Source organism: Ictidomys tridecemlineatus, chromosome 7 (assembly GCF_052094955.1).
Source record: "Ictidomys tridecemlineatus isolate mIctTri1 chromosome 7, mIctTri1.hap1, whole genome shotgun sequence".
Classification (NCBI taxonomy): domain Eukaryota; kingdom Metazoa; phylum Chordata; class Mammalia; order Rodentia; family Sciuridae; genus Ictidomys; species Ictidomys tridecemlineatus.
In genome coordinates, this window is record NC_135483.1 from 180,421,747 (window position 1) to 180,445,507 (window position 23,761).

The window sequence follows — 23,761 nt, forward strand, 5'->3', positions numbered from 1 at the left end:
CAAATTTTCAATCCTCCTGCCTCAGCCTCCAGAGTATCTGGGATTACAGGCATGCACCACCATGCCTGACCTCCCCAGCCCTTTTAAATTTATTTTAGAGGCAGGATCTTGCCAAGTTGCCCAAGTTGGCCTTGAACTTGTGGTACTCCTACCACTGAGCCACAACCCCAGCCCCTGCTCATGATTTTTGGTCACTTCTGTTGGAATATTTTAAAATTTTTTTTTAGTTGTTGGTGGACCCAATAACCTTTTATTTTTAGGTGATGCTGGGGATCGAACCCAGTGCCTCATACATGCTAGGCAAGCGCTCTACTGCTAAGCCACAACCCCAGCCCTGTATAATTTTTTTTAACAATAGATGGAAGATTTATGAAAAATCTGCCACTAGGTATATTTCGTGTGTATATAATTGTATATACAGAACCCAAGAGGATACATGAAGGAGGAAATAAGAGTCTGTAGGACAAGACACAGAGGGTGAGCCTTCAGAGCCTGGGTCTGGAACAGCAGCATGTTCCAAAACTTCCAGTTTTCCCAGGACTGAAGTCAAAGTCTTAACTGCGGTAGAGAAAGGGAGGCTCTTCCAGCTTTAACTGTCTGCAGCAGGAACCACTGCAGTAAGAAGGGAGTGATGGCTTCTCCCAGAGGAAGAGTGCGGCTGACTTTGGACCACCCGCCCTGTCGCCCTGTCACCGGGTGCAGACCCTTGTTCCCTCCTACTGCCTCCCAGCATCAAGACGGTTCAGTAATGGCTCATCACAAACCCAGCCTCCTCCATCTTGTCTCCCCCTGAGTTTCCTTCTCCTTCCTTCCTCCGGCTCCTGCTCTTCGTCTTTTCTTCAAGTCTGTGCTTTGCTTCAGTTGCTGCATCCATGTCTCTGTTTTCTAAACCGAAAGTGACTTCCTTCCAAAGGCAGCGGGACTCACATTCATTCTGATCTTCCAACTTCCTCCCTTTCTTCTCGATGACAGGCAACTTCTTGGTTTCTACAAAGACCGCATTTCCCCTGTTGCACATTTTGCATGCATGACACTGTTCCATTCCCCTTCAGTTGAGCAAAAAGACTTCTTGTCATTTGGAGAAAAAAAAATCTCAGCAGTAATTCTGTTTCTTGCCTCCATAGAAAGGTTTAGTGTGGAAGACGATGTTTGCACTCTAGCCAGTTTGGGAACAATTAATATTGCATCTCCTCCTGGTTCCACGCAGGGCACTGTGAGCGCAGACCTTCCTTAACAATTGGAGAATGTGAGAACGTAATGCTCATCATAGTCTAGCCCTGAGACCCAGCCTCGCCCTATGTCGTGCACCCCAATGGACACCCCAAGGATGATGCTTTAGTCCAGATCTGAGCATTGAATTGGATTTTCTTGTTAAAACATTCAGCATAAAAGACTGAAAAGGGTGGATGATGGAAACCTGCTCAGCCGCGGATGTTACACGTTTTTGGAAACCCAGGGAACGGGTCCTTCTGAAACAAGCTCCGTGTTCTCTTCCGTGTCATTTGGTAATGTCCAGTGACACTGAAAGATCTCACCCAAAATGGGGTCGTATGGCTTTTTGGCAACCGATCCTGTCCTTCCTGCAGGAAAGGCGGAGAGGTACCATTTCACAACCTGAACCGTTCCATCCCTGGGATCTTTCTGGTCACAAATGCTCACCACCAGGTCCAGATGTGCAAAAGAGTCTGCATACATTTCTAAAAGAGATCTTTCAAGAATAAATGTTGGAAGAACTACCTGAGGAAGATCCATTCGGAGCCTAACCTGTTGCGAGAGGTGCATGACAACACTGACCCTGCCTCCCCGTCACCCTCTCTATCGTCACGTGAATCAAAAAGGTCAGCACCACTTGTACCATTGGACATGAAAAATTCAGTGATTCTGTGGTATCTGGGTGCTGTAGACTATTCCCCAAACTGCTGTGTGTCAAGACGGAGGCAGAACCAGAAGAATCTATTAAGCTCTTTGGGGATGAGCTACCCCATGGAATCCATGGGCATCACAGAATTCCTCTTCACTGCTAGAGTAAGGGAACTCTGGGACTGTGTTTGGAGACCAGGTGACATGACTTGGAGAAGCCAGACTGCTACTAGGTGGTGAATGCCCACTGCCTGTGCTATCTGGTGTTGGAGTCTGATGATGTCCCAAGGTAGCTAACCCAGGTCCCACGGGTAAGGAAGAGGGACGCTGCTCTGACTCACACAGCTGAGCTGGTTCTGGAGGTAAGACAGTCTGGGATGGCACCGTGCTGCTACAGGTTCCCAGGGACTGGGTTGACATATTGCATCCACAGGATTAACAGCACTGATAATTCCATCTGCGTGCTTCTCCACATTACCCTGGTCTTTAGCGATCTGCAGCAACACAATACGGTGTTTAATAGACTCTGCCTTGCTCTTTGTTGTTTCTTTGAGTTTCAATTTTCTTTCTCTGTTCATCATCTTTACAGTTTTAAAGCTCGTCATGAAAAAGCGTCAGTTGTTCTATCAAGATTTGAAGGTCAGCATCTGCCTCTGTTAGTTTCTTGTCAAAGTCTTGGACACAAGGAACAAATCCTGAATCCAAACCCCAAAGGGTCTACTCACTCCGCAAGCGGCCAGCAAGAAAGCCATTTGCCGAGGCCCCTCGGTGCCTCCAGAGGCGGGAGCCGGGGCTGCTCCAGAGCACCCCTCTTCTACTCCCTGGATCAGATCTCGAGAGTTAAGTTCTAAGAGATTTTAATCTACTGTGATAATAGTCCCTCGCCCTGTGATTTGCAAACATTATCTACAAACCTTTATCTCCTTGTTTTGTTTTTCTTTGTACCAGGGGTTTAACCCAGGGGCACTTAACCACTAAGCCACATCCCCAGCCCTTTATTATATATCATGTAGAGACAGGGCCTTGCCGAGTTGCTTAGGGTCTTGCTAAATTGCTGAGGCTGGCTTTGACCTCGAGATCCTCCTGCCTCAGCCTCCAGAGCCGCTGGGATTACAGGTGTGCCCCACCACGCCCAGCTTTACCTTGTCTTTTAATCATTTTAACAGGGTCTCTCGTAGAGCAGAAGATTTCACTTTGAAATAAAAGGTTTTAATTTGAAAATGTCTTTAATTTTTATCTGAGGTCCAGTTCACCTGTTTTCCCCTCATGGATCAGGCTTTTGGTGATTAAGTCCAGGAAGCCCTCATTTGGTTCTAGATCTGAAACATTTCTCCTGCTTATTTTCTTAAAACTCTGATACTTGCATACTGACATTTAAGTCTCGGACCCATTTTGAGTGAACTGAGAATTATGAAATTTCACCTGAACCGGGCAGGGGTTGACATTCAGATTCTGGGGGTATCTCTGTAGATTTCTGCCGCTCTTCTAGAACTTCTGCTCTCTGAGTCTCTGCCCAGGATCTCTGCTCTGGACCATGGCACGGACCCCCTGTTCTGCAACTTAGCGGTTGTGAGGGACACTGATCAACGCATGATCAGTTACATTGACTGAGTTCCCAGCTGTTGGAAAGCTGCCCCCCCCACCACCACCAAATTGGCAGACAGCAAGACTCCCAGTCCCAGCCCGCCAAGCCCACAGGAGCCCGGGTGGGTGATTGGGAAATGTGTGCAGACCTCAGGGGCCAGGATGATGTGGTGCCTTGTGCAATCGGATTGCGTGGTGACAAGCCATGCGGGTGCCGTGTCCCCTGGACCCATTCCTCTCCCCTGTCCCCGCACTGCCATCTCTCCCGTTCCTCCAGCCTGCCCCGTCATGGAGATGCCAGGAAATTGGCTCCCCACTCGCACCCTGGGTTCCCAGGCGTCATCTAAAGGTTTTGACTCAATATGGGAGTAAATCCTATTCTAAATCAGCTCTGGGCCTAAAAATCTCTGAAAGAGGGCCACTTTGTTTCCTTCGTCTCCACACTTCTGACACCACGTGGGGTGTTCTCCCACGTAACTCAACTCTGATCCTAACTACCTGAGTTAACACAAGCAAGTTAGACAGTCCCACCAGGCTGGCTCCCTTCTTTAGATGCCGATTGCAAGTACCGGGTCCCTAAGTTATTCACACCTCTTTACAAGTCGGCTGCAAACTGGAGGTTCCCACAACCCTTCGTTTTGATATTCTGTGACTCACAGAATTCAGGAAAACCCTACTTAATATCCTAGGTTTATCATAAAGGATTTACCCAGGGACACCCGAATAGGAGGAAGACACAGAGCAAGGTTCTTGGGGGGCGGGGGCGGTGCACGGAGCTTCTCTTGCCCCTCAGATGTGGTTCACCTAGCACCCAGTGTGTTCACCAACCCAGAATCCCCCTGAAGCCCATAGCTGAGCATTTCCAAGAGGCGCCACGGTGCAGGCGTGGGACTGAAGCAGGGCCACTGGTTACGGAACTCTCCTCAACCCTCTCCCCTCCCTGGAAATGAGGGAGATCAAAGTTCCAACCTGCTAATCAGGAAGTGCCTGAAATCAGAGAGTTCATGTGGGAGACACAGAACATGGGGAGCCTGGAGGGGAGCCAGAGATGTTGAAGGGCATAGGGCACCCGAGAGAGGAACCATGTTGTGGGTGACCAGACCCTTCCGCCCCAGCGGCCACTTCTGCCTTTGGAGAGTTTCACAACGCCCAAGCGTGCGAGTATGTGAGTGTCCGCGTCCAGTGACGTAAGGGACGGAGCCAGGGTGATGGGCAGGAGGGGGTGTTCCCACAGTCACTCGCACCAGCCCCACAGAGCAGGAGCAGGCCGAGGGGGGCCCGGACATCCCTGAACTCACCACGCACCGGACGCCCGTGTCCTCATGACGAGTGAGTAGTGGCCTCCAGGGGCCCCCCGATTGGGAGGGCAGGGTGGAGAAGGTCTGGGGAGCTCTGAGAGTCAAGGAAGCCCCCGGTCCCCCAGGGGAGTCGCGGCCAGGACCACAGTTCTGACCCAGGCCCGCCGGGGCTGAGACCTTCCCCCCTTGAAGGGCCTGTTATTCCCACGTCTGGTCTCCGTCCACAGGGCCCCTGGGTTTCCTGTCCCTGGGAGGAGGCAGGGATGGAGGACATGGTGGCCTCAACTTGCCCTTCCCGCCGTCGGGTGTCGTTGTCACACCTCTGAGATGGGAGTGTGGGGAATTCTGGGAAAGTAATTCCGAAACTTCCAGTTCCCACACAGCTGAAATATCAGGCCAAGGGGTGGAGGTGAGGGACCCCAGAGGAGGGCCAAGGACTTTCATTTCTCTACTTTGCCAAGAAGAGGAGAGGGAGGAGGCCGTGGCTTGAAGTCTGGGCTCTAGGAAGAGACAGGGCCCTCAACATGCCTCCTGGGCCCCTCACAGGTGACGGGAGGCCCTGGGGGCTGGGCGGGCCCAGCTACGGCTCCATCTCCAGCCCTCCCGGCCCAGGGCCCCAGCAAGCGCCTCCCAGGGAGACCTACCTGAGCGAGAAGATTCCCATCCCAGACGCCAAGCCGGTGGGCCTTCTGCAACTTCCTGGGTTGACAGGATCCCGAGTCCGCAGTGACAGTGACAGCCCCTTCCTCAGCTGGAAAACGCCATGGTCGTCTAAAAATGACCACTGGCTTTCTGAATGAAGCCATTTCTGAATGAATCTCAGCTTTCTAGGAAGGGAAAGGGTCCCGGGTGAATTAGGATGGCCGCCTCCAGGTTCCTTTTAGCTTCCAAAGAAGCTGTCACAGGAATCCAGCAGATTTCTAGTCTGACTGACAGGCCAAGCCCTGGAATGGGGTGGGGGACCCCAGCCTCAGTGGACCCCAGAGAGACCCCTGTGGTCTGAGAGGGGCTAGGGAGCGAGGAACCGGACCAGGGCGGCTTGGCCCCCAGAGTGCTCCCCTCTTGGAGCCCGGGGACCTGCTGAGTCAAGCCGGCAAGAGGTGGGCAAGTCAAGAGCAGGATGCTGCTGAGACTGCGGTCAGTGACCGTGACCAATTCAGAAAGCAGATCCTCCGTGACTCAGCAAACCCTGCCGGTTCCTCCACACGTGTCCCCTGCCATGTCTGGGGACAGGGCAGCTCTGGGGACAGGCAATGGAGCCTGGGTGGAGGGGCCGGCCAAGGCAGGTGCTGCCACCCTCGTCCTAGGCCCTCCTCCCTCTGCTCCCCCACCAGGGCACCTTCAGCCTCCGGAGACTGTGGGCCTTCACGGGCCCCGGATTCCTCATGAGCATCGCCTTCCTGGACCCGGGGAACATCGAGTCGGACCTGCAGGCCGGCGCCGTGGCTGGATTCAAAGTGACCGAGTCGGGGCCTCCGTGGGGTGGGAGGTGACCAGGCTGAGAGCAGAGCCCTCAGCTTGCCAGGGGCCCTCAGGGCTGCCAGGGAGATGGTCTTCCTGGTTCAAATGGGTCAGGCAGGGGTCCCCCGGGGCAGCCTGCGAAGCTGGTTCCTGCTCCCTCTTCCTGCCTCTCCCCACGGGGTGTCCTGGGTTAGGGGTCCCCAGCCTGCAGCCTTCCAGGACAGCCCCCCTGGATGAAGCTCTCCCTGCCTCCTCACAGCTGCTCTGGGTGCTGCTCTGGGCCACCGTGCTGGGCCTGCTGTGCCAGAGACTGGCTGCCCGGCTAGGCGTGGTGACGGGCAAGGACTTGGGCGAGGTCTGCCACCTCTACTACCCGAAGGTAAGTGTAGGGGGCCTGGACAGGAAGCACCCACAGATTTCGAACCCTGAGCAGCTACTCACAGCTTCCATGATCAAATGAAAGCTGTCCATCATCTCACCCGAGTGCGGCAAGCAAGCCCAGTTGACAGATGAGAAGACTGAGGCTCACACAAACAGCACACAGACTCGCCGGGCATCGGGGTGAAACACGTGTTTTACAGAAGGGGAAATTAGAACCTGGGGATGTGATTGCCCAAGGCAGAAACTGAAAGGCATCAGATCAAGGAAGGTCACTGCTGGGCTGGACCATGGGTAGTTGCTGTCCAAGTCCAGGCAGGAAAACAGAAATTATACCATGAGACATTTCCAAGGATTCAATGCAGGCACTTAGTTTGAAGGGCTGGAGGAGCAAAGGCAGAAGGTTTCACCAAAGCTCAAACTGATATACTCCTGGCATGAGCCCAAGAGTCATCATTTGCCACTAAGTTTCCAGAAGCATTGTGGCCACTGCTTAAATGACCACAACTGTGGCTGGAGCTCAGTTAGCTGGTGTCCTTGCTAGTGACCCCACCAGAAACACCACCAGAATCAGGGAAAATGATTTCTCTCTGCCCAATCTCTTAGTTTATTTGTCACTGCAATAACAAAATAACTGAGGTTGGGTCTGTTGTGAAGAAAACAGGTTTATATAGCTCAAGTTCTGGAGATCCAAGAGTGTGGTGCTGATTCTGCTTGACTCTAGTGGCACATGGCATCACAATGGCAGGAACACAGGAAGAAGGGATGTCATGGCCAGACAGGAAGCCATAGTGAGACAGGAAGTCAGAGCCATTCAGGGGCCAGGCCTGCTCTTTTGTAACAATTCACACTCTTGGGAACTAACTAAGGTCCCATGAGAATTACATGAATCCTTTCTGGGGGGCAACACCTCAATCACCTCTCTACCTTCCTCTAGGACCCCACCTCTTTTTTTTTGTTTTGTTTTTAGTACCGGGATTGAACTCAGGGGCACTTAACCACTAAGCCTCTTCCCCAGCCCTTTTTATTTTGAGGCAGAGTCTTGCTAAATTGCTTAGGGCCTCCCTAAATTGCTGAGATTGGCTTTGTACTTGCCATCCTCCTGCCTCAGCCTCCTGAACCCCTGGGATTACAAGGTGCACCACCAAGTCCAGTTAGGCCCCATCTCTTAAAATTTCTACCACCTCTGAACATTGCTGCCAGGGAACCAAGCTTGCAGCACATGCATCTTGGGGGGACACACAGAAGTGGAATCCAAAACACCGCCATCCTGCATAAGCACCGCTTCTAAAGCCTGGCAAGGCTGCCTGGGGAGGCTGCCTGGGGAGGGTGGTCTGCAGGCGGCTAGCCCCACAGCACAGTACAGGGAAGGAAAGTTGGGCGTGAGGCTGAAACTGCAGGCAAGTGCCTGACCCGCTTTGATGAAGGACCTTGATGAAGGACCGGCTCCTCTTCCTAGGTGCCCCGCACCCTCCTCTGGCTGACCATCGAGCTCGCCATCGTGGGCTCCGACATGCAGGAGGTCATCGGCACAGCCATTGCTTTCAACCTGCTCTCAGCTGGACGGTACCACCCCGTGGGCACCCACCCTTCAGTCCAGGGCTGGGGAGAGCTGCTATTTCTTTCCCGGACCATGTACCTCCTGAACTCCGTTTCATCTTGCTGTCCCCTCTGACATAGGGGCTGCTGCTCCAATTCTCAGAATGTAAAGTGACCTCTGTAAAGTCCCACAGATGTGACTTTCAGAGCTCTATGTAGGGCTATGGCTCTGAGCCTCCTGCCTTCCTGGCCCCCTGCGGCCTCGCTGGGCCTGGAGTGATGGGTTGACTCTCAGGGCCTCCCTCCTCCCTGCCTGCTGTCCTCCTTTGGGCTCCTACACCCCAGAGGCCTGGTCCCACTGTCCCTGCGCTGAGGACTGTAGTGCGAGACGCTGGACCAGGCTGGGCTGACCCGGGCCACTGTGGTTTCAGAATCCCGCTCTGGGGTGGCGTCCTGATCACCATCGTGGACACCTTCTTCTTCCTCTTCCTGGATAACTATGGTGAGTGAGCGCTCCTGGCCCACGAGGCTGGGCGCTGAGCCTGGGGCCGGCTGCGCTGGGCGGGGCTGACTCCCCCCTGCGCGCCCTGGAGGCCCAGCTGTTTTTCCATCTGCAACATGGGAAACAGTGGCTCAGGTGGGTACAACACCTTAAGCCTCGGCACAGCGTGGGAACCAAGTGCTCAAAATATCAGCCATTAAAATTGCGGTGTTCCAGGGGATTCTGGTGGGTGGGTTTGCTCTGCCCCTAGGGTTGCGGAAGCTGGAAGCTTTTTTTGGATTCCTGATCACCATCATGGCCTTGACTTTCGGCTACGAGGTAGGAAGCCGGGCCCAGGGGTGGAGGAAGCGCCTTAGGACAAGCCCCCAGGTGCTGGGCTGGAGGGAGAGGCGGTGTCGGGCTTTAGTGGCTGACCCTCTCCTCCCCACAGTACGTGGTGGCTCGGCCGGCACAGGGACCGCTTCTTCGAGACCTGTTCCTGCCCTCGTGCCCGGGCTGCGGCCATTCAGAGCTGCTGCAGGCCGTGGGCATCGTGGGCGCCATCATCATGCCCCACAATATTTACCTGCACTCAGCCTTGGTCAAGGTGATTGGAGGGGGGGGGAGGAAGACAGGCCTCCGTAGAGCTGCACTGGCCCCGCCCCCGCCCCCCCCCTTGGTCTGAGGGGTTGAAAGGAGCATCAAGAGCTGGGGCTGGGGCACAGGGTTCCATCCTCAGCACCACATTAAAATAGACAAATAAAGCAAAGGCATTCTGTCCATCTACAACTACAAAAAAAATTTTAATATATTTTTTTAAATTTTAATAAAATTTGTTTAAAAAGGAGCATCTGCTGTGTGCACAGAGCTAAGGGTCAACGTTGAAAAAACAGTCAAGGCCCTGCCTTCCCAGAGCCTGTATTCTAGGAGGGGAGATGGGCAAGGATCAAGCAAACAAAGGAAGGGACTGTGGACTGTGAAAGGTCCTCTGAAGGAAACAGAAGAGAAGTCTGGTAGACAGTGACCAAAGACAGGGAGAAGCTATTGCAAGCAGAGGGAAGAGCGAGTGCAAAGGCCCTGAGGCAGAAATAAAGCAAATGTTTAAGGATGTAACACGGTGAGTGAAAGGGACGGTGTCAGACTGATTTACAGGGGGACCTCAAAGGCCCGTCTTCCTTTATTCTCATAGCCAGTCACTGTGGAGAGGCCTCTGGCAAGGACAAGGATATAGGAAGGAGGCAGCTGACCAGGTTCTGAACCAGATTGCCACACAGGGTCTTCAGAAGAACTGGGGTTTAGAGGGAACAGAGGTGCAAGTGGGAAGGTAGGGGACACTGGTGTGACTCTGAGGACTTTGGCTCTTCCCTCTCCTTTTGATCTTCATAGTCCCGAGAGGTGGACCGTGCCCGCCGGGCGGAAGTCCGAGAAGCCAACATGTACTTCCTGATCGAGGCCTCCATCGCCCTCTCGGTCTCCTTGGTCATCAACCTCTTCGTCATGGCCGTCTTTGGGCAGGCCTTCTTCCAGAAGACCAACCAGGACGCGGTGAGCCGGCTCGCCCTGTCTGCGCCCTCCTGGGGGACTCCAGGGCTTTGCCCTGTGCTGGGGGGGTCACACCCTCCCCGGGTTTCACCCTGTCCCTGGGTGCAAGGAGAGAGGGACTAAACAGGGACTGCAGACTGGACTCCAAGGTCAGACGGTGGTCTCGGGGTCGGACGCCTCGGAGCTGTGGGAAGCGGTTCCGATGGGAAGAAGAGGGGACCGCGGGTCCCCGGGATTTTCTGGGTAGTGCCAGGTCCTCTGAGGCTGGAAACCGAGTCCCATGGGCCTCCTTCCCAACTTTAAGTACAGGCAACGAATTCACATGGGGGGGGGGACAAAAAGCCGTGACAGCCACAGTCTGGCCAGATTCTGGGTGCAGACCACCAGCTGCTGGCCTCGGCCCAGGCCTGGGGTCTGACTCTCCAAGACTAAGTCTGCGCTCCCCATCTCGCCCCCCGCCCGGTGCCGCAGTACAGCGTCTGTGCCAACAGCAGCCTCCACGACTACGCCTCCATCTTCCCCAGGAACAACGACACGGTGTCGGTGGACATTTACCAAGGAGTAAGGCGGGCCAGTGGGGCGGTGGGCGCGAGCGGGCCCCGCCTGTCCCCGCCCACGGGGCGGGGCCGATGCTCTGACCCCGCCCCTCGCCCCAGGGCGTGATCCTGGGGTGCCTCTTCGGCCCCGCGGCGCTCTACATCTGGGCGGTGGGTCTCCTGGCGGCCGGGCAGAGCTCCACCATGACCGGCACCTACGCGGGACAGTTCGTGATGGAGGTGGGCGGGAGGCGGGGGCGCCCTGGACACTAGTAGGGCCTCGGATACACGGCCTCGCTGGTCCCTCGAGCAGCCCCGGGGTGCCACCGTAGTCCCACTGGAGAGATGAGAAAAGTGAGCTTCAGAGAACTGAGGCCACTGGCTGGAGGTCGCAGATGCAGGAGAAACAGCGCCCCCTCCCGAAAGCCCCTTGAAAGTCTTTAGGAATCAGGGACAGGTGGGGACCCCGCTCTCCACCCACTGCCTCTCCACCAAAGGGGGACAGAGCTGTCCCTATTTCAAAGATGGAAAGCCCGTGTTCTCCCAGTGTGAAGTCCCCAGTGCCACCCACACCCCCGCTCGCTCCCCACCCCAGGGCTTCCTGAAGCTGCGGTGGTCCCGCTTTGCCCGGGTGCTCCTCACCCGCTCCTGCGCCATCCTGCCCACGGTGCTCGTGGCTGTCTTCCGGGACCTGAGGGACCTGTCAGGCCTAAACGACCTGCTCAACGTGCTGCAGAGCCTGCTGGTGAGATGAGGGCCCCGCAGGAACCGCGGCCACCCCACGTGGAGCCCACTCAGGCGCTACCCTAAATGCACTTGGCCTACAAGGCTCACCAGATCTGAGTCACTGTTGTTCCCGTTTTACAGATGGGAAAACTGACGAGCAGAGTTAGGTGACTGAGCCAAAATTCAAACGCAGGCAGCCTGTGCCAGAGCCCCCACCCCCCCCGCATACTTTCTCCTGCTTTGAAAGGCACAGAGACAGGCTCAGAGGAGTTAGGGGACTTCCCCAAAGGCTCGCCACAAGACAGAGGTTGAGGTGCTGGGCCTCCCCACCCCCTGCTGTACTGGAGGCAGGGTCCCGGCCTCAGCCTCCCTTCTCTCCACAGCTTCCCTTTGCTGTGCTGCCCATCCTAACGTTCACCAGCATGCCCGCTGTCATGCAGGAGTTTGCCAATGGCCGGTGAGTCCTCCCATCCCATGTACTCATCACCCAGAGGCAGCAACTACTGTTATCCCCAATGTCCAATTGAAGCTCAGAGAGATTGAGGAACTTTCCCAGAGTCACACAGCTAGTAAGTGGGTGGGGGAAACCAGTGGCAGTGAGGGCTGTTTCTAGAACCTGAGGTTACCCTCACCTCACCTCTTGCCAGATCCTGCCAGTGTGGAGCTGGGAGTCCTGGAGACCAGAAGTGGGCAAGGCTCTGTGTGTACCAGGCCCGCAGCTCAGAGAAGAGGGCTTTGTGTACCAGCTCCCAGCTCCAAGCTAGCGGTGGGCACTGGACGAGGGGCGGGATGCAGGTCTCTAGCTATATCCAGCCAGTCCTGAGCTTCCTGCTTGTCCCCTAGGCTGAGCAAAGCTATCACCTCCGGCATCATGGCACTGGTCTGCGCCATCAACCTCTACTTTGTGGTCAGCTATGTGCCCAGCCTGCCCCACCCAGCCTACTTCGGCCTTGTGGCTCTGCTGGCCGCGGGCTACCTGGCCCTCACTGCCTACCTGGTATGCAGGGGCTGTGGGGTGGGGCTGTCAGGAACGGGGGGGGGGGCAAGTGGAGGAAGCAATGGTGGGGGAAGAATGGGAGGAGGCCACAAGGGGCCTCCCCTGGGGTCTCAGCCTCTCCCCCACTCCCAGGCTGACTGTCCCTGTGGTCACCCTCTCCCAGGTCTGGACCTGTTGCATTGCCCATGGGGCCACCTTTCTGACCCACAGCTCCCACCAGCACTTCCTGTATGGGCTCCTAGAAGACAGGCGGGCGGGTCGGGAAAGCTCTGGATGAGACCTCCAGGCCCTGGCTGGGAGATGGGATGAAGGGGCAGACTAGCCCCCGGACACAGACAGGCGTGGACAGGAAGGCAGCAAGAGGGAGCCAGACACTCTTGCAAATCAACGAAAGGTGGTCTTTGGGGACTTACTGTCTCCTAGTTTGAACAAAGGCTTAATCTCTTGGTCTGTGTCCTCATCCTCATGGGGACAACACCAACCTTGCCGTGGGTATAAAGCACTTTAACGCAGTGCCTGGCACATGGAACTTTAAAAAATCATTCAAAAATATTTACTGAGGGGGCTGGGGATGTGGCTCAAGCGGTAGCGCGCTTGCCTGGCATGCATGCGGCCCGGGTTCCATCCTCAGCACCACATACCAAGATGTTGTGTCCGCAGATAACTAAAAAATAAATATTAAAATTCTCTCTCTCTCTTTCTCTCTCTCCCTCTCTCACTCTCTCTTTAAAAAAAAAATTTTCTGAGCACATATGAGTGACTTGACCCATGAGGGGAGGGGAAAGACGGGAAGGGACACAGGCTCCAAACTGGCACTTAGAACAGTTTGATGAATGTTAAACAAACATTCCCTCCTCTTCCCAAGAGCTGGGAACGCAAACCCGGAAGACCCCAAGTCTGACCCCCTCCCATCTGGTTCGCTCCTGCTCTGAGCTTGCAACCCGTTTTCCAGGCAGTAAAACCAAGGCCCAATTCTTGTTCCTTCAGGCTCCAGTCTTAAGGAACCCAAGAGCCCGTGCCTTCCAGTCCCAATTCATTTGTCATCTCCCCAGGGAACCGGGCGGACGGGACTCCCACGCGGCGCTTTAACATTCCCTCTGTGCTGACTCCCAGCTCCCCCTAGGGGCAGGGACAGTCCCGAGGGCCCGCACTCCCGCCTCGGCGTCTCCGCTCCGGGCCAAGCGGCACCGTCAGGGTAGGCTGGTGCCAGAATCTCGCGCCCGGGGGGCCACAGAATGATCCCCGGCCAGGAGGTGGCGGGGAACCCCCTCAGCTGCAGGAAGGAATCGGGCACCCCTTCGCCCGGTGCAGAGGCTGCACTTTACAGACGCTCCCTAGGCTGTTTCTAGGCTCCCCTAAGTCCCTCCTCCAGACTCCGCCAGTCCTTCAGACCTCAGCCCCGGAGTTGCGAAGAACTGCAGCGAGGAGGGGTCGCTGCACCTTATCCCTAAGTTGAGCCTGGGGCAGATGCAGTGTCTGAAAGTAACCCGGGTTTCCCGGGGACCCAGCGGGTCCCGCGGCCGGCTTGGCGCTCAGGTTGGGGCGCTTGTTTATGAGAAGAATTTCCTCTTTCTTAAAAGGGCAACGATGAGAGTGGGGCCCGCAAGGAGAGAAGGGAGATGACAGGACCTAGAGCTGAAGAATGGGGCTGGTGGGTGGTGAAGAAAAGCATCTCCCATATCCTTCTGCAGCTTCCTAGAGGTACCCGCTGCCTATTCCTGTGGCCAATTCATTTGGCATTAACTGGGTGCCAATTCTGTACCAGACCTTGTGCTAGAGGCGGGAAGGGAGAGTTCCGAATTAGAGAAGGTGTCAGCTATCCAGGAGCGTGGACACTCCAGGAGACAGCTACGTAAATAAAGGACAAGCCACTGGATAACAGGATGAGGTGAAAGGCACCTGACCCTAACTTAGAGAGCCCAGGAGCAGAGAAGGTGACTTTTGTACAGAATTTTGAAAGTTGGATAGGAAGCGGGGCAGTCCAGGGAGGGGGTGTGTGCCAGGAGTAGGGTTCTGGTGTGTGCAGTAAGTGCAGACAGGAACCCCTCTAGGGAGTTCTCAGATCTGTGGAGCAGGACTTGGGGAGGGGGTGGACAAAAGGATGCATAGATTGGTCACGTGAACATTTAAGCCTAGGGCTTAGAACTTGGGGTCAAAGAAGACAGCAGAGGGCCAACCAAGGGGCGACCCTGGGCCTAGCATAGGGGGCTAGTGATGAGGGCAGGACAAAGTCGATTTGGGGACAAGGAGGCCCCTGTTCGGGGCTGCCCTCACCTCCATAGTAGCTTTGAGTTCCATCCCCAGAGGGAGGAAGGCTGTCACACCCTGGGAATGGGAGTGGCCCTGCACCTAGACTCTTCCCAGGAGCCCTGCCCTACCCTACCCTTGGCACTGCCCCCATCCCACTTGGCCGGGGATGGAGAAGACATTTGCTCTTAATTGCAAAACCGAATTCTGCTGAGTTCTGTGCCACCTTATGCACGCACCGCCCACCCCGACTGGCAGCCCCCACGACTGTCCTTTCTGGGAATGCAAAGAGACCCAAATAAATGTATGGGTACAGTGATGACCGGCTGCTGGGGTAGAGGGGTACAGCAGTTGGTGGGCTGGGGCGGGGCGGGCGCGTGTACCACCCTACCCACCTTCGCCAATGTGGGGAGAGAGCCAGAGGCTTCGGACCTAGGTGCGCCAGCCGGGCCGGTGTCTCCCCTGGTGAGAGACCCGCACCAAAGGCTTGGCGGGGGGCAGTTAGGGATGTGTGCTGGGAGTGGGACCTCGGTTTGTGAATGGCGGGTGAGGGGACAGCCAGGCCTGTTTTTGGGTATCTCTGGGACAGCCAGTTCAGTTCCAGCCCCCTTCACAGTCCCTGGCCACTTCCTTCTGGGGTCAGCGCGGGCGAGCATCCGGAGGTATTGAGACGCCACCCCCGGGCTGGACCGAGGAGAGGCGCTGGGCTGAGGGGCCACGGTTCCGCCCCTGCCCAAGCTGGAGGGCCTGGGCCGATGGCTTCCTTCTGAGTTCAGTTTTCTTATCTGTCAGTGGGATACGAAGGGGTTGGTTCTGAGGACTAGGAAGCGGAGGAAGAACGGGGTCCGGCAGCGGGCGGGCATCGGTCCCCTAGAGTCCCCGCCCGCGCGCTCCCCTCCCGGCTCCCCCCCGTCGGCCCCGGCGGACGAGCGCTGCGCGCGCTCCCGGCCGAACGGGACAGGACGCGCCCGCCCCACCCCGGCCCGCCCCGCCCGCCGCCGAGGCCCGGGCAGGGGAGGAAGTGCCGAGGCGTGTTGTCGAGGCTCGGGTTATTTTTTAAATTGTGAACCCCGAATAGTAACTAGGGATGGGAGGAACTTAGTAACCGGGAAAAAAGGACCCGCACACCTCTTGGCGCGCGCACGGAGGTTTCCCGCAAGAACCCGCGTGGCTGGGGTGTGTCCCCACAGAGCCGGGGACAGTGTGTTTAAACGCCTGTAACTGTGATGTCTGAGTCCCCGCGGTCCCGCGCGGAGTGCACTATGCACGGGGCGTCAGGCTGGACACTTGGGAACGAGCCTGTCCCAGGAACCCGCACCCTCCAATAATAAGAATGGCCGTCGGCGGGGGAAGGGGATCAGGCAAGGCCCTTGGACACGGTGGCATTTTCTCTAGGTCGGTGGGCGAGGCGGAGGAGGGGAGAGCGCCTCCAGGCGGGAAGGCGAAGCTGGTAGGGTGCGGGACATAAGTTGAGCAGTCGGAAAAGGTCGGCAGACAGCGTCCCCGGGGGAAGGAAGTTGGAATTTTCACTCTCCGGACCCGATCTCCTCGCCCCGAGACCGCGGTGGGTGGTGACACAGTCAAATCCAGAACGTAATTTTGTGGATTTGCACAGCTGTCCGGGCAAAGAGATTTCAAGTGCTCCTTCCAGACATCTCTGCAAGGAGGTTCCTGCGAACGTCAGACAGAAAACAAGACCCATTTAACAGATAAGTTAGTGTTATCCCATTTTCCAGATGAGCAAACCGAGGAGTGGCAAGTCCCTGGCCCCCGTAGGAGCACAGGGTGGAACCGCGCCGCCCTCGGGCACTCGGAGCGGGCGGGGCGGGCCTTGTCTCCGGGCACTCGGAGGCCTGGCACCGTGGGCCGGGTGCTGGCTGTGCCACGCAGCCGCAGAGGCTCTGTCCCGCCAGCCAGCGGCAGGAAGGGAGGGGACGCCCCCCGGATCGCGGCAGGAACCCGGCTCGGCCCGCCTCCCCGCCGGCGGAGCCGTGCGGGCCCCAGAAGTGATGAAAGCCGCGGCCGAGTCCAGGTCACGCCGAAGCCGTTGCCCTTTTAAGGGGGAGCCTTGAAACAGCGCCCGGGTTCCATGTTTGCATCCGCCTCGCGGGGAGGAAACTCCATGTTGTAACAAAGTTTCCTCCGCGCCCCCTCCCTCCCCCTCCCCCTTAGAACCTGGCTCCCCTCCCCTCCAAAGCTCGCGGGGATCCCTCCCTCCCACCCCCCCCTCCCCCCCGCGCCCCGATTCCGGCCCGAGCCGGGGGGGAGGCCGGGCACCCGGGCCAGAGTCCGGCCGGAGCGGAGCGCGCCCGGCCCCATGGACAGCTCGGCCGTCATTACTCAGATCAGCAAGGAGGAGGCGCGGGGCCCGCTGCGGGGCAAAGGTACTGGGGCGGCGGGGAGGGGGCCGCAGCCCGCGCGCCGCGGGAGGGGAGGAGGAAGGGGCCGGGATCTTTCCCGGAGCTGCATCCGCTGCCACCGCCCCGGGCTCCCGCTTTGGCCGGGCCGGAGCTCCGAGCCGAGAGGGAGCAGGGAGAGTTTGAACTCCTGGAGTCGCGGGGACGCGGGGTGGGACCTGGCGCCTCTAGGGAGCTCTAGTCTGTCCGAGGTGGGGAAACTGAGGCAGGGGTTCCTGCGGGGGCTTCCGGGCTGGCGGTTCCCGGGCGCCCCCCCCCCATTGGCGCCAATGGGGCTGGGAGGGGGGGTTAGGAGGCCGCCTCCAGGCCACCCGCTGAGACTCCGCCCCCTCTGGGCTGTGGTCTCCTAGGGTTTTGGGAAGGGGCGCGAGGTGACAGCGGGCTGGGGAAGCTTGGAGGGATCTCCCGCCAACACAGCCACGTTCCCACAAAACTTCCGCGTCAAGCATGGAGGCGCTGAGCCCCTCAGGCACAGAAAGGGGCCACTTCTTCCAAGGAGAGGGCGCCCGCAGGCACAGCCTTGTGCCCGGCCAGGCACGCGACACCCGGGCTTTAGGCCCGTGGGCACCGGGCCTGTGCACACTTGCACCGGCAGGGAAAGCCGCGCTGCTCGCTGAGGCTGCGCCCGGGGGGCTGGCCAGGTTGGGAATCCCTCTTCCTCTTCCTTGTGCAGGGGCTGGGGGTCCTCCCAGATCTGCCCACCCCCTGCCTGGGCCTAGCTTGGCCTGGGGCGGGGGTCAGACGGAGGGGCGGTGGAGGGTGGGTCTGTCAATCAACCAGCCGCGCTGCAGGTCTCAGGTCTGGGCGGGGCAGGGGCCGAGGAGGCGGGGTTGACAGTTGGCTGTGGGATGCTTGCCCAGGCCTTGGGACTGCACCCCCTGCCCCTGGGCCCAGCCTCAATGAGGACTTTGGACCCATGGAGTGGACTGGACAGAGGGAGGATGGGAGTGGACAACGGGGCCCCAGGCCCTGGCCCTCCTAAGCAGGGGATGCTCAGGTAAGGCCTAGTCAGGTGATGGAGGTTTTGAGAAAAAGAAAACCTCCCCTCCCCCTCCTTTAGGTCGCCCTCCCTAACCTGGGTGACTGTCCACCCTAGACCTCCTCATGGGGAGCCTCAGAGGATTTGGAGCAAAGGCTGGGGTGTGTTTCAGGAGGACTAGAGCACAACAGTGTCTCCCTTGATGAAGGGGGTGTGGCCAGATCCTCCCGGAGCCGGGGTTCACACCTGGACACATACACAGCACTGCGTGCCCACATCCCCAACCTGTGCCTCCCTGCTTCAGGTGACCAGAAGTCAGCAGCTTCCCAGAAGCCCCGGAGCCGGGGCATCCTCCACTCACTCTTCTGCTGTGTCTGCCGGGATGATGGGGAGGCCCTGCCTGCCCATAGCGGGGCACCCCTGCTCGTGGAGGAGAATGGCGCCATCCCTAAGGTGCGGGGGTTGGGATGACTACAGGGCATTTGGGCTCAGCTGGAAGGGGGCTTAAGGGAAGGGGTGGGTGCCTGGTGGAGACACACCTGCAGTCACTGAAAGTTTCAAAGAAGGGGGGACCTGGACACCAAGCCCTATACGCCCCCCACTGGGCCCCTCCCAGCTTGCTCTGCCTGCTGCCCACCAAGAGAAGATCCGCTGGAAGATGGAAGCTTTGCCAAGGGGCTTAGAGAGCCAGCAACCATTCCTCCCGGGAGCTGCCGGGGCCCATGTTGGGAAGCGGGTGGGATGTCCCACTGTCTCCTGTTTCTCAGGTAGAGGGCCAGGGTAGGGAAGGCTGTGTAGGAGGTGCCCCCACCCAGCCCGGCCCCTCCCACCAGCAGACCCCAGTTCAGTACCTGCTCCCTGAGGCCAAGGCCCAGGACTCGGACAAGATCTGCGTGGTCATCGACCTGGACGAGACCTTGGTGCACAGCTCCTTCAAGGTGGGCCCTGCCCAGCAGCCCTCATCCCTGGCCGGGGAGGGAGGGCTCGGCTGGGCCCCCAGCCCGGGGGTTCCCCGCCCCAGCTCCAGCAGCTCTTTTCCCCCACAGCCAGTGAACAACGCTGACTTCATCATCCCAGTGGAGATTGATGGGGTGGTCCACCAGGTGAGGGGCAGGGGAGGAGGTGATGGGCTTGGCATCTCCCTCCAGACCCCAAGCGCTGCCCACTGAACTGGAGAGAGCCCCACATGGGACTTTGATAGATGTGGAATGTCTGAGGCCCAGAGTGGGTAGGAGACTTGTCCAAGATCACATAGAACCTCAGGGACTGGGCCCAACTCCAGGCCTCCTGAGAGTGGGTTCCTCTTCTCAGTCCTGTATGTGTGCCCCCTTGCCCACCCCTGCCCGGGACCCAGTTCAAGTAATTCAGGATAGGTTGTGTGCTGTCCAGCCTGTTCTCCATTACTTGGCTCGGGGGCCGGTGCGCTGCAGCCTTGGGGTGAGGGGGCTGGCTACCCCTAGGCTCCTGAATTTGGGGGAAGGGACTTAGGATTAATGACTCCCCACAAGGCAGGACCTGCAGCTGGTGGGAGCCAAAGCTTGTGTCCGTCCTCCTCTGGGAGGCTGGGTGGGTGGAGCAGCTGGCTGTGGGAACCCACAGGCCCAGGGCCAGCCCTCCTGGGCTACTCTGCCTCCTCCACAATGCCCTCCCAGCCCAAGGCTAACCTCCCCCAGCTCGGCCAGCCGCCCTCACAGACCCACCCCCTAGGTCTATGTGCTGAAGAGGCCCCATGTGGACGAGTTCCTGCAGCGAATGGGCGAGCTCTTCGAGTGCGTGCTGTTCACTGCCAGCCTTGCCAAGGTGAGCTCCCACCAGGGACCTGGAGCCACCATGCCCTCCCATCTGCTGCCTCAGGTGGCCCCGTGTCGCTAGACACAGCCCCAGGCCACTCCTGGCCCTAGGATAACCTACCTCCTACCCTCCAGTATGCAGACCCAGTAGCTGATCTGCTGGACAAATGGGGGGCCTTCCGAGCCCGGCTGTTTCGAGAGTCCTGCGTCTTCCACCGGGGGAACTACGTGAAGGACCTGAGCCGGCTGGGCCGAGACCTTCGGCGGGTGCTCATCCTGGACAACTCGCCTGCCTCCTATGTCTTCCATCCAGACAATGCTGTGAGTACAGGGCTGAGACCCAAGGGCAGGAGCCCATTCACTCTGCCTTGGCCTGCCCAGTCCCAAGCCTGGTAGTCTCCAGGACCGGTGGGAGGGGGATGTTCCCATTCCTGTTTCCTGCACCTGGTTACCTGTGCCTGTCTTCGCATGTCCCCAGGTACCAGTGGCCTCGTGGTTTGACAACATGAGTGACACCGAACTCCATGACCTCCTCCCCTTCTTTGAGCAACTCAGCCGCGTGGATGATGTGTACTCAGTGCTCAGGCAGCCGAGGCCCGGGAGCTAGTGAGGTGCCACGGGGCCTGGACCTGCCCCTGACTGAAGCCCACACCTCCTCCCACGGAGACTCTGGGCACCTGCCCGAGAGCTCTTAAGAAAACCCGCAAGCTGTGCCCATCGGTGGCCCTGGGGAAGCAGGTGTCTTCCCCAGCAGCCCTGCCAGGCTGTACCGAGGACTGTACACCCCTGGTTCCCTGTGTCAGTGCCTTCGAACCTCCTCCCCACTTTTCAGGGGACCTGGGGGCCCTGCCTGCTGCTCCCCTTTTCTGTCCCCTCTCTTCATGCTGCCATGTTTCTCTGCTGCCAAATTGGGCTCCTTAGCCCCAGTTCTGCTTTTGGGGTGGGGGCAGGATTTCTGTCATCCCATACCTTGGAGCCCCAGCCTGGGAACAGTGGACACCAAGTGCCTTTCATAGAGCCTCATCTTGCCCACTCAGCTTTCCCGGGGGCGTGGCTACCATCATAGCTCCTGCCTGGACTGGCCTGCAGGTTGCTGAGGTCTAGGCTGGTCCGGGGAACCAGTCTCTTCTCACCCCCACGCCTCCCTTGGAACTGACAGAGGCCCCACCAGTTCCTGTCTAGGCAGGGGAGGGCCCGGAGGGAAGAACCTCTTACCCCTTGTGAAGGGAGCAAGGGTCTTTCCTTCAGGACCCCACAGTCCAGATTCTCCAAGGTTGATGGCTGCTCCTTATGTCACCCAAGCTGTGACCCCTTCCTTCTGCCTTAATTACCCCAAGGCCCTGGAGCTTGGCTCCCCATTTCTGAATATGGGGACATAGGCAGGACCCCCTTGTGGTGCCATATAAATATGTATATGTGTATATAGATTTTTAAGGGATGGAGAGAGGGAAGGGTGGGCATAGAGACACCCTCCCTTGCCCCTTTCCTGGGCCCAGAAATTGGGGGGAGGGAGGGAAAGGATTTTTACATTTTTTAAACTGCTATTTTCTGAATGGAACAAGCTGGGCCAAGGGGCCCCAGGCCCTGCTCCCTGCCCTTCACAGCCCTTTTGCTCCGTTCGTTCAAAATACACTTATTGAGCACCTTGTGTGCCCAGCACTATGCTAGGCCACCAGCTAAGTGGGGGGTCTCCACCCCTAATTGGTGCCTTCTCCACCCACCCCAGACTTCACCAGTGCCTTTGGGGTATCTGCAGGAGATGGAAACTTCTTGTGAGGTTTGGGGGGTCTCCAGGAAGCTGGGCCAAGCTGTCCCTGTCCCCTGTGCCAACCCACCCACTGCAGCCTCCTCCCTTGCCCCCTGCTGGCTGGGGGAAGCTCCCAGAATGTCCGCCTTCCAACTCTAACTTGTTTCTGAAACTCTTCCCCACACTTGCTGAGTCAGGAGGTCAAGGCCTTGGGCTTTCCCCGGGGTCAAACGGTCAAGTGGACCCACAAACCAGTGCCAAGGGAGTTGATGGGGGGAGGGAGGATATGGTTGACCTGAAAAGGGTGACCTTCGCATTTAGTGCCTTCTTGGTGACCCAGAGCCTCACCGTGTAACAAGAACTAAAGAGAAAGCCAGACCCCCCTATTCTGCTTCTGTGGTTTTTGGGGGAGTTTGAAGTGGGCATGAGTGGTCAGATAACAGTCACACTGAGACTGCAGTGTGACCCTGCCTCAGCAAGTGGCTAGGAGTGGTGCGGAGGAGGAAGCGGCTCTGGCTCTCAGGGCTTCCAGGGTGGATCGGGATTTGGGTTGGATCTACATCGAGGCAGGGCTACCTTACCGAAGCCTCGGTCACTTAAGTTGCAAAATGGAGACAGGTCTTGCAGACTTGATTAAGTTCCCGGACACTAATGACTAGAGACTCGGCTACACAGCAAAACTAAACCACTCCTGCAGGGGCTGCCTGTGGAATGCGCGGGGCGGGGCGGGGCGGGGCGGGGCCTGCCTGCGGTGGGCGGGGCGTCCCGGGCGGGGTCTGAGCAGGCGCTGCTCCGCGGCCGGGCTGACGTGGGCGGGCTCGCGGGGTCGCTGGCCTTCCGCTGCTGTGCTGGCCGGTCGGGGGGTCCGCAGTCTAGGGCCTCCGGCCGGTGGAGAAAACCGGGTGTGGTCGGCGCCAGAGCTCCCGCTGGCCGCCGCCCCCTCCCTCCCGAGCCACCGCCCCGCTTCCCGTCCCCGCCCTTGCCAGGGCACTTCCTTCGCGGAGCCTGGGTGACCGCGGCCCCGGCAGGAAGTGCCCTCCCGCCGCTCCCGGCCGCTCGCCCGTCTCCTGCGGTAGCCGCTAGAGGCCTCCCGGTCCTGATGGACTCCCGGTTTCCCTGGGGCCTGGCCCTCTCCGGCCAACCCCTCCTGCACCGGCCCCCCTACGCTCTCTCCTCCCAAGTGTTGCTCCCTTTTCTCCCAGCTCCACCTCCCTAGTCCTGCCTCCTCCTTGTCCCAGGTAGGGTGATCTAATCCCCGAGCCTGCCTCCTTGTGCTCCAGATGTTGATCGCCCTCTAAATCTCTGTGCGGGGCATCTGCTACTTTTAACTCCATAGAAAGGAGCTGGGAAGCACCTACCTGGAAGGAGAAGCCTGCAGTACCCCTGGCGTCAGCCCTGGTCTGGGCTGGACCCAGAGAGCCCTTGGCAAGATGAATACCAGCCCCAGGCCTTGGCAGTCTTTAGACTGCTCTTTTTCCTGCTGTTTATGCAAAGGCTGGTCGCCCCAGATTTGCATTTCAGAGGTGAGAGGAACTGGACACCCAGCTTTAGTGAGACCACAACCAGGCTTCCTCATCCCCACCGCCTACATTCGCTTGGTCCATGCAGAGTTCAACTCAACCACATGTATGGGTGCATCCCTGTGCCAGGCACCATGCCAGGAGCAGACCGGCCCTGTTGCTGCTTTCAAGGAACTCACACACCAGTGTAATAAAGGGCAAGGTGGAGGAGGTACTCCTCTGTATAGATATAGGGAGATAATCTTTTAAGTATCAGTGTCATTTCTCTAGGATGAGTTATTAACTGTACTTCTGGAATGTCCTTTAAAAAAAATTTTTTTTGTAGTTGTTTACCCAGAGTCCTCTAAGTGTCCTCTGGGGGAGGGGGCAGGGCACAGTAGTGCACACCTGTAATCCCAGCAACTTGGGAGGCTGAGGCAGGAGGATCATGAGTTCAAAGCCAGACTTAACAACTCAGTGAGGCCATGTCTCTAAATAAAATACAAAAAAGGACTGGGGATGTGGCTCAGTGGTTAAGTGTCCCTGGGTTCAATACCCAGTACCAAACAAAACAAAAAATCTGGATGGGCCATTCTGAACACATTTCCATAATTGAAGCAGGCTTAATTAATTTAAAAAAAGGTAGGAGGGAGAAAATGAAGATTTAGCAGCAATAGGAA

The 23,761-nt window shown here is 58.0% G+C and overlaps 2 protein-coding genes, 1 long non-coding RNA gene and 1 pseudogene across 10 annotated transcripts; 2 read left to right on the forward strand and 2 right to left on the reverse strand.

Moving 5' to 3' along the window:
• Window positions 1-4: 4 nt before the first annotated feature.
• LOC101958498 (oxysterol-binding protein-related protein 9 pseudogene) lies at window positions 5-2,686 on the reverse strand (annotated as a pseudogene).
• A 1,744-nt stretch (window positions 2,687-4,430) lies between these two features.
• On the forward strand, window positions 4,431-13,091 carry Slc11a1 (solute carrier family 11 member 1). 5 transcript variants are annotated; one of them, XM_040267804.2, is made up of 15 exons: window positions 4,436-4,773; window positions 5,289-5,422; window positions 6,077-6,199; window positions 6,463-6,582; window positions 8,041-8,147; window positions 8,552-8,622; window positions 8,873-8,940; window positions 9,053-9,208; window positions 9,988-10,146; window positions 10,615-10,704; window positions 10,800-10,919; window positions 11,275-11,424; window positions 11,789-11,862; window positions 12,249-12,402; window positions 12,566-13,091. In XM_040267804.2, exons 1-15 carry the CDS (start codon window positions 4,767-4,769, stop codon window positions 12,677-12,679), a joined length of 1,647 nt encoding a protein of 548 aa, XP_040123738.1. In that variant the 5' UTR covers window positions 4,436-4,766; the 3' UTR covers window positions 12,680-13,091. The 5 variants fall into 5 exon arrangements, with proteins under 5 accessions (XP_077874122.1, XP_077874121.1, XP_040123737.2 ...); XM_040267805.2 differs by lacking the exon at window positions 5,289-5,422; XM_040267803.2 differs by lacking the exon at window positions 5,289-5,422 and having other exon boundaries at window positions 4,433-4,773; window positions 6,077-6,582.
• On the reverse strand, window positions 9,386-22,285 carry LOC144365632 (uncharacterized). Its single transcript, XR_013424311.1, has 3 exons — window positions 22,164-22,285; window positions 11,322-16,320; window positions 9,386-11,016 (listed from the first exon to the last, which is right to left on the reverse strand). It is a non-coding gene; the product is annotated as an uncharacterized LOC144365632 (long non-coding RNA).
• On the forward strand, window positions 16,556-21,968 carry Ctdsp1 (CTD small phosphatase 1). Of its 4 annotated transcripts, none has more exons than XM_078018003.1 (7): window positions 16,556-17,033; window positions 18,350-18,498; window positions 18,813-18,983; window positions 19,092-19,148; window positions 19,753-19,845; window positions 19,971-20,156; window positions 20,314-21,968. In XM_078018003.1, exons 1-7 carry the CDS (start codon window positions 16,967-16,969, stop codon window positions 20,440-20,442), a joined length of 852 nt encoding a protein of 283 aa, XP_077874129.1. In that variant the 5' UTR covers window positions 16,556-16,966; the 3' UTR covers window positions 20,443-21,968. The 4 variants fall into 4 exon arrangements, with proteins under 4 accessions (XP_077874129.1, XP_077874130.1, XP_077874132.1 ...); XM_078018004.1 differs by having other exon boundaries at window positions 16,560-17,033; window positions 18,879-18,983; XM_078018005.1 differs by having other exon boundaries at window positions 16,566-17,033; window positions 18,882-18,983.
• Window positions 22,286-23,761: the final 1,476 nt, after the last annotated feature.

Excerpts from the sequence above, each read along its gene's own strand:
- Slc11a1 (XM_040267803.2), top strand. Across the intron at positions 6,583-8,040 it reads GCCACCTCTACTACCCGAAG|GTGCCCCGCACCCTCCTCTG; the intron begins GTAAGTGTAGGG and ends TCCTCTTCCTAG. Across the intron at positions 9,209-9,987 it reads TGCACTCAGCCTTGGTCAAG|TCCCGAGAGGTGGACCGTGC; the intron begins GTGATTGGAGGG and ends TGATCTTCATAG.
- Ctdsp1 (XM_078018003.1), top strand. The coding sequence starts at position 16,967 with ATGGACAGCTCGGCCGTCATTACTCAGATCAGCAAGGAGGAGGCGCGG. Across the intron at positions 18,984-19,091 it reads TGGTGCACAGCTCCTTCAAG|CCAGTGAACAACGCTGACTT; the intron begins GTGGGCCCTGCC and ends TTTCCCCCACAG. Across the intron at positions 20,157-20,313 it reads TCTTCCATCCAGACAATGCT|GTACCAGTGGCCTCGTGGTT; the intron begins GTGAGTACAGGG and ends GCATGTCCCCAG.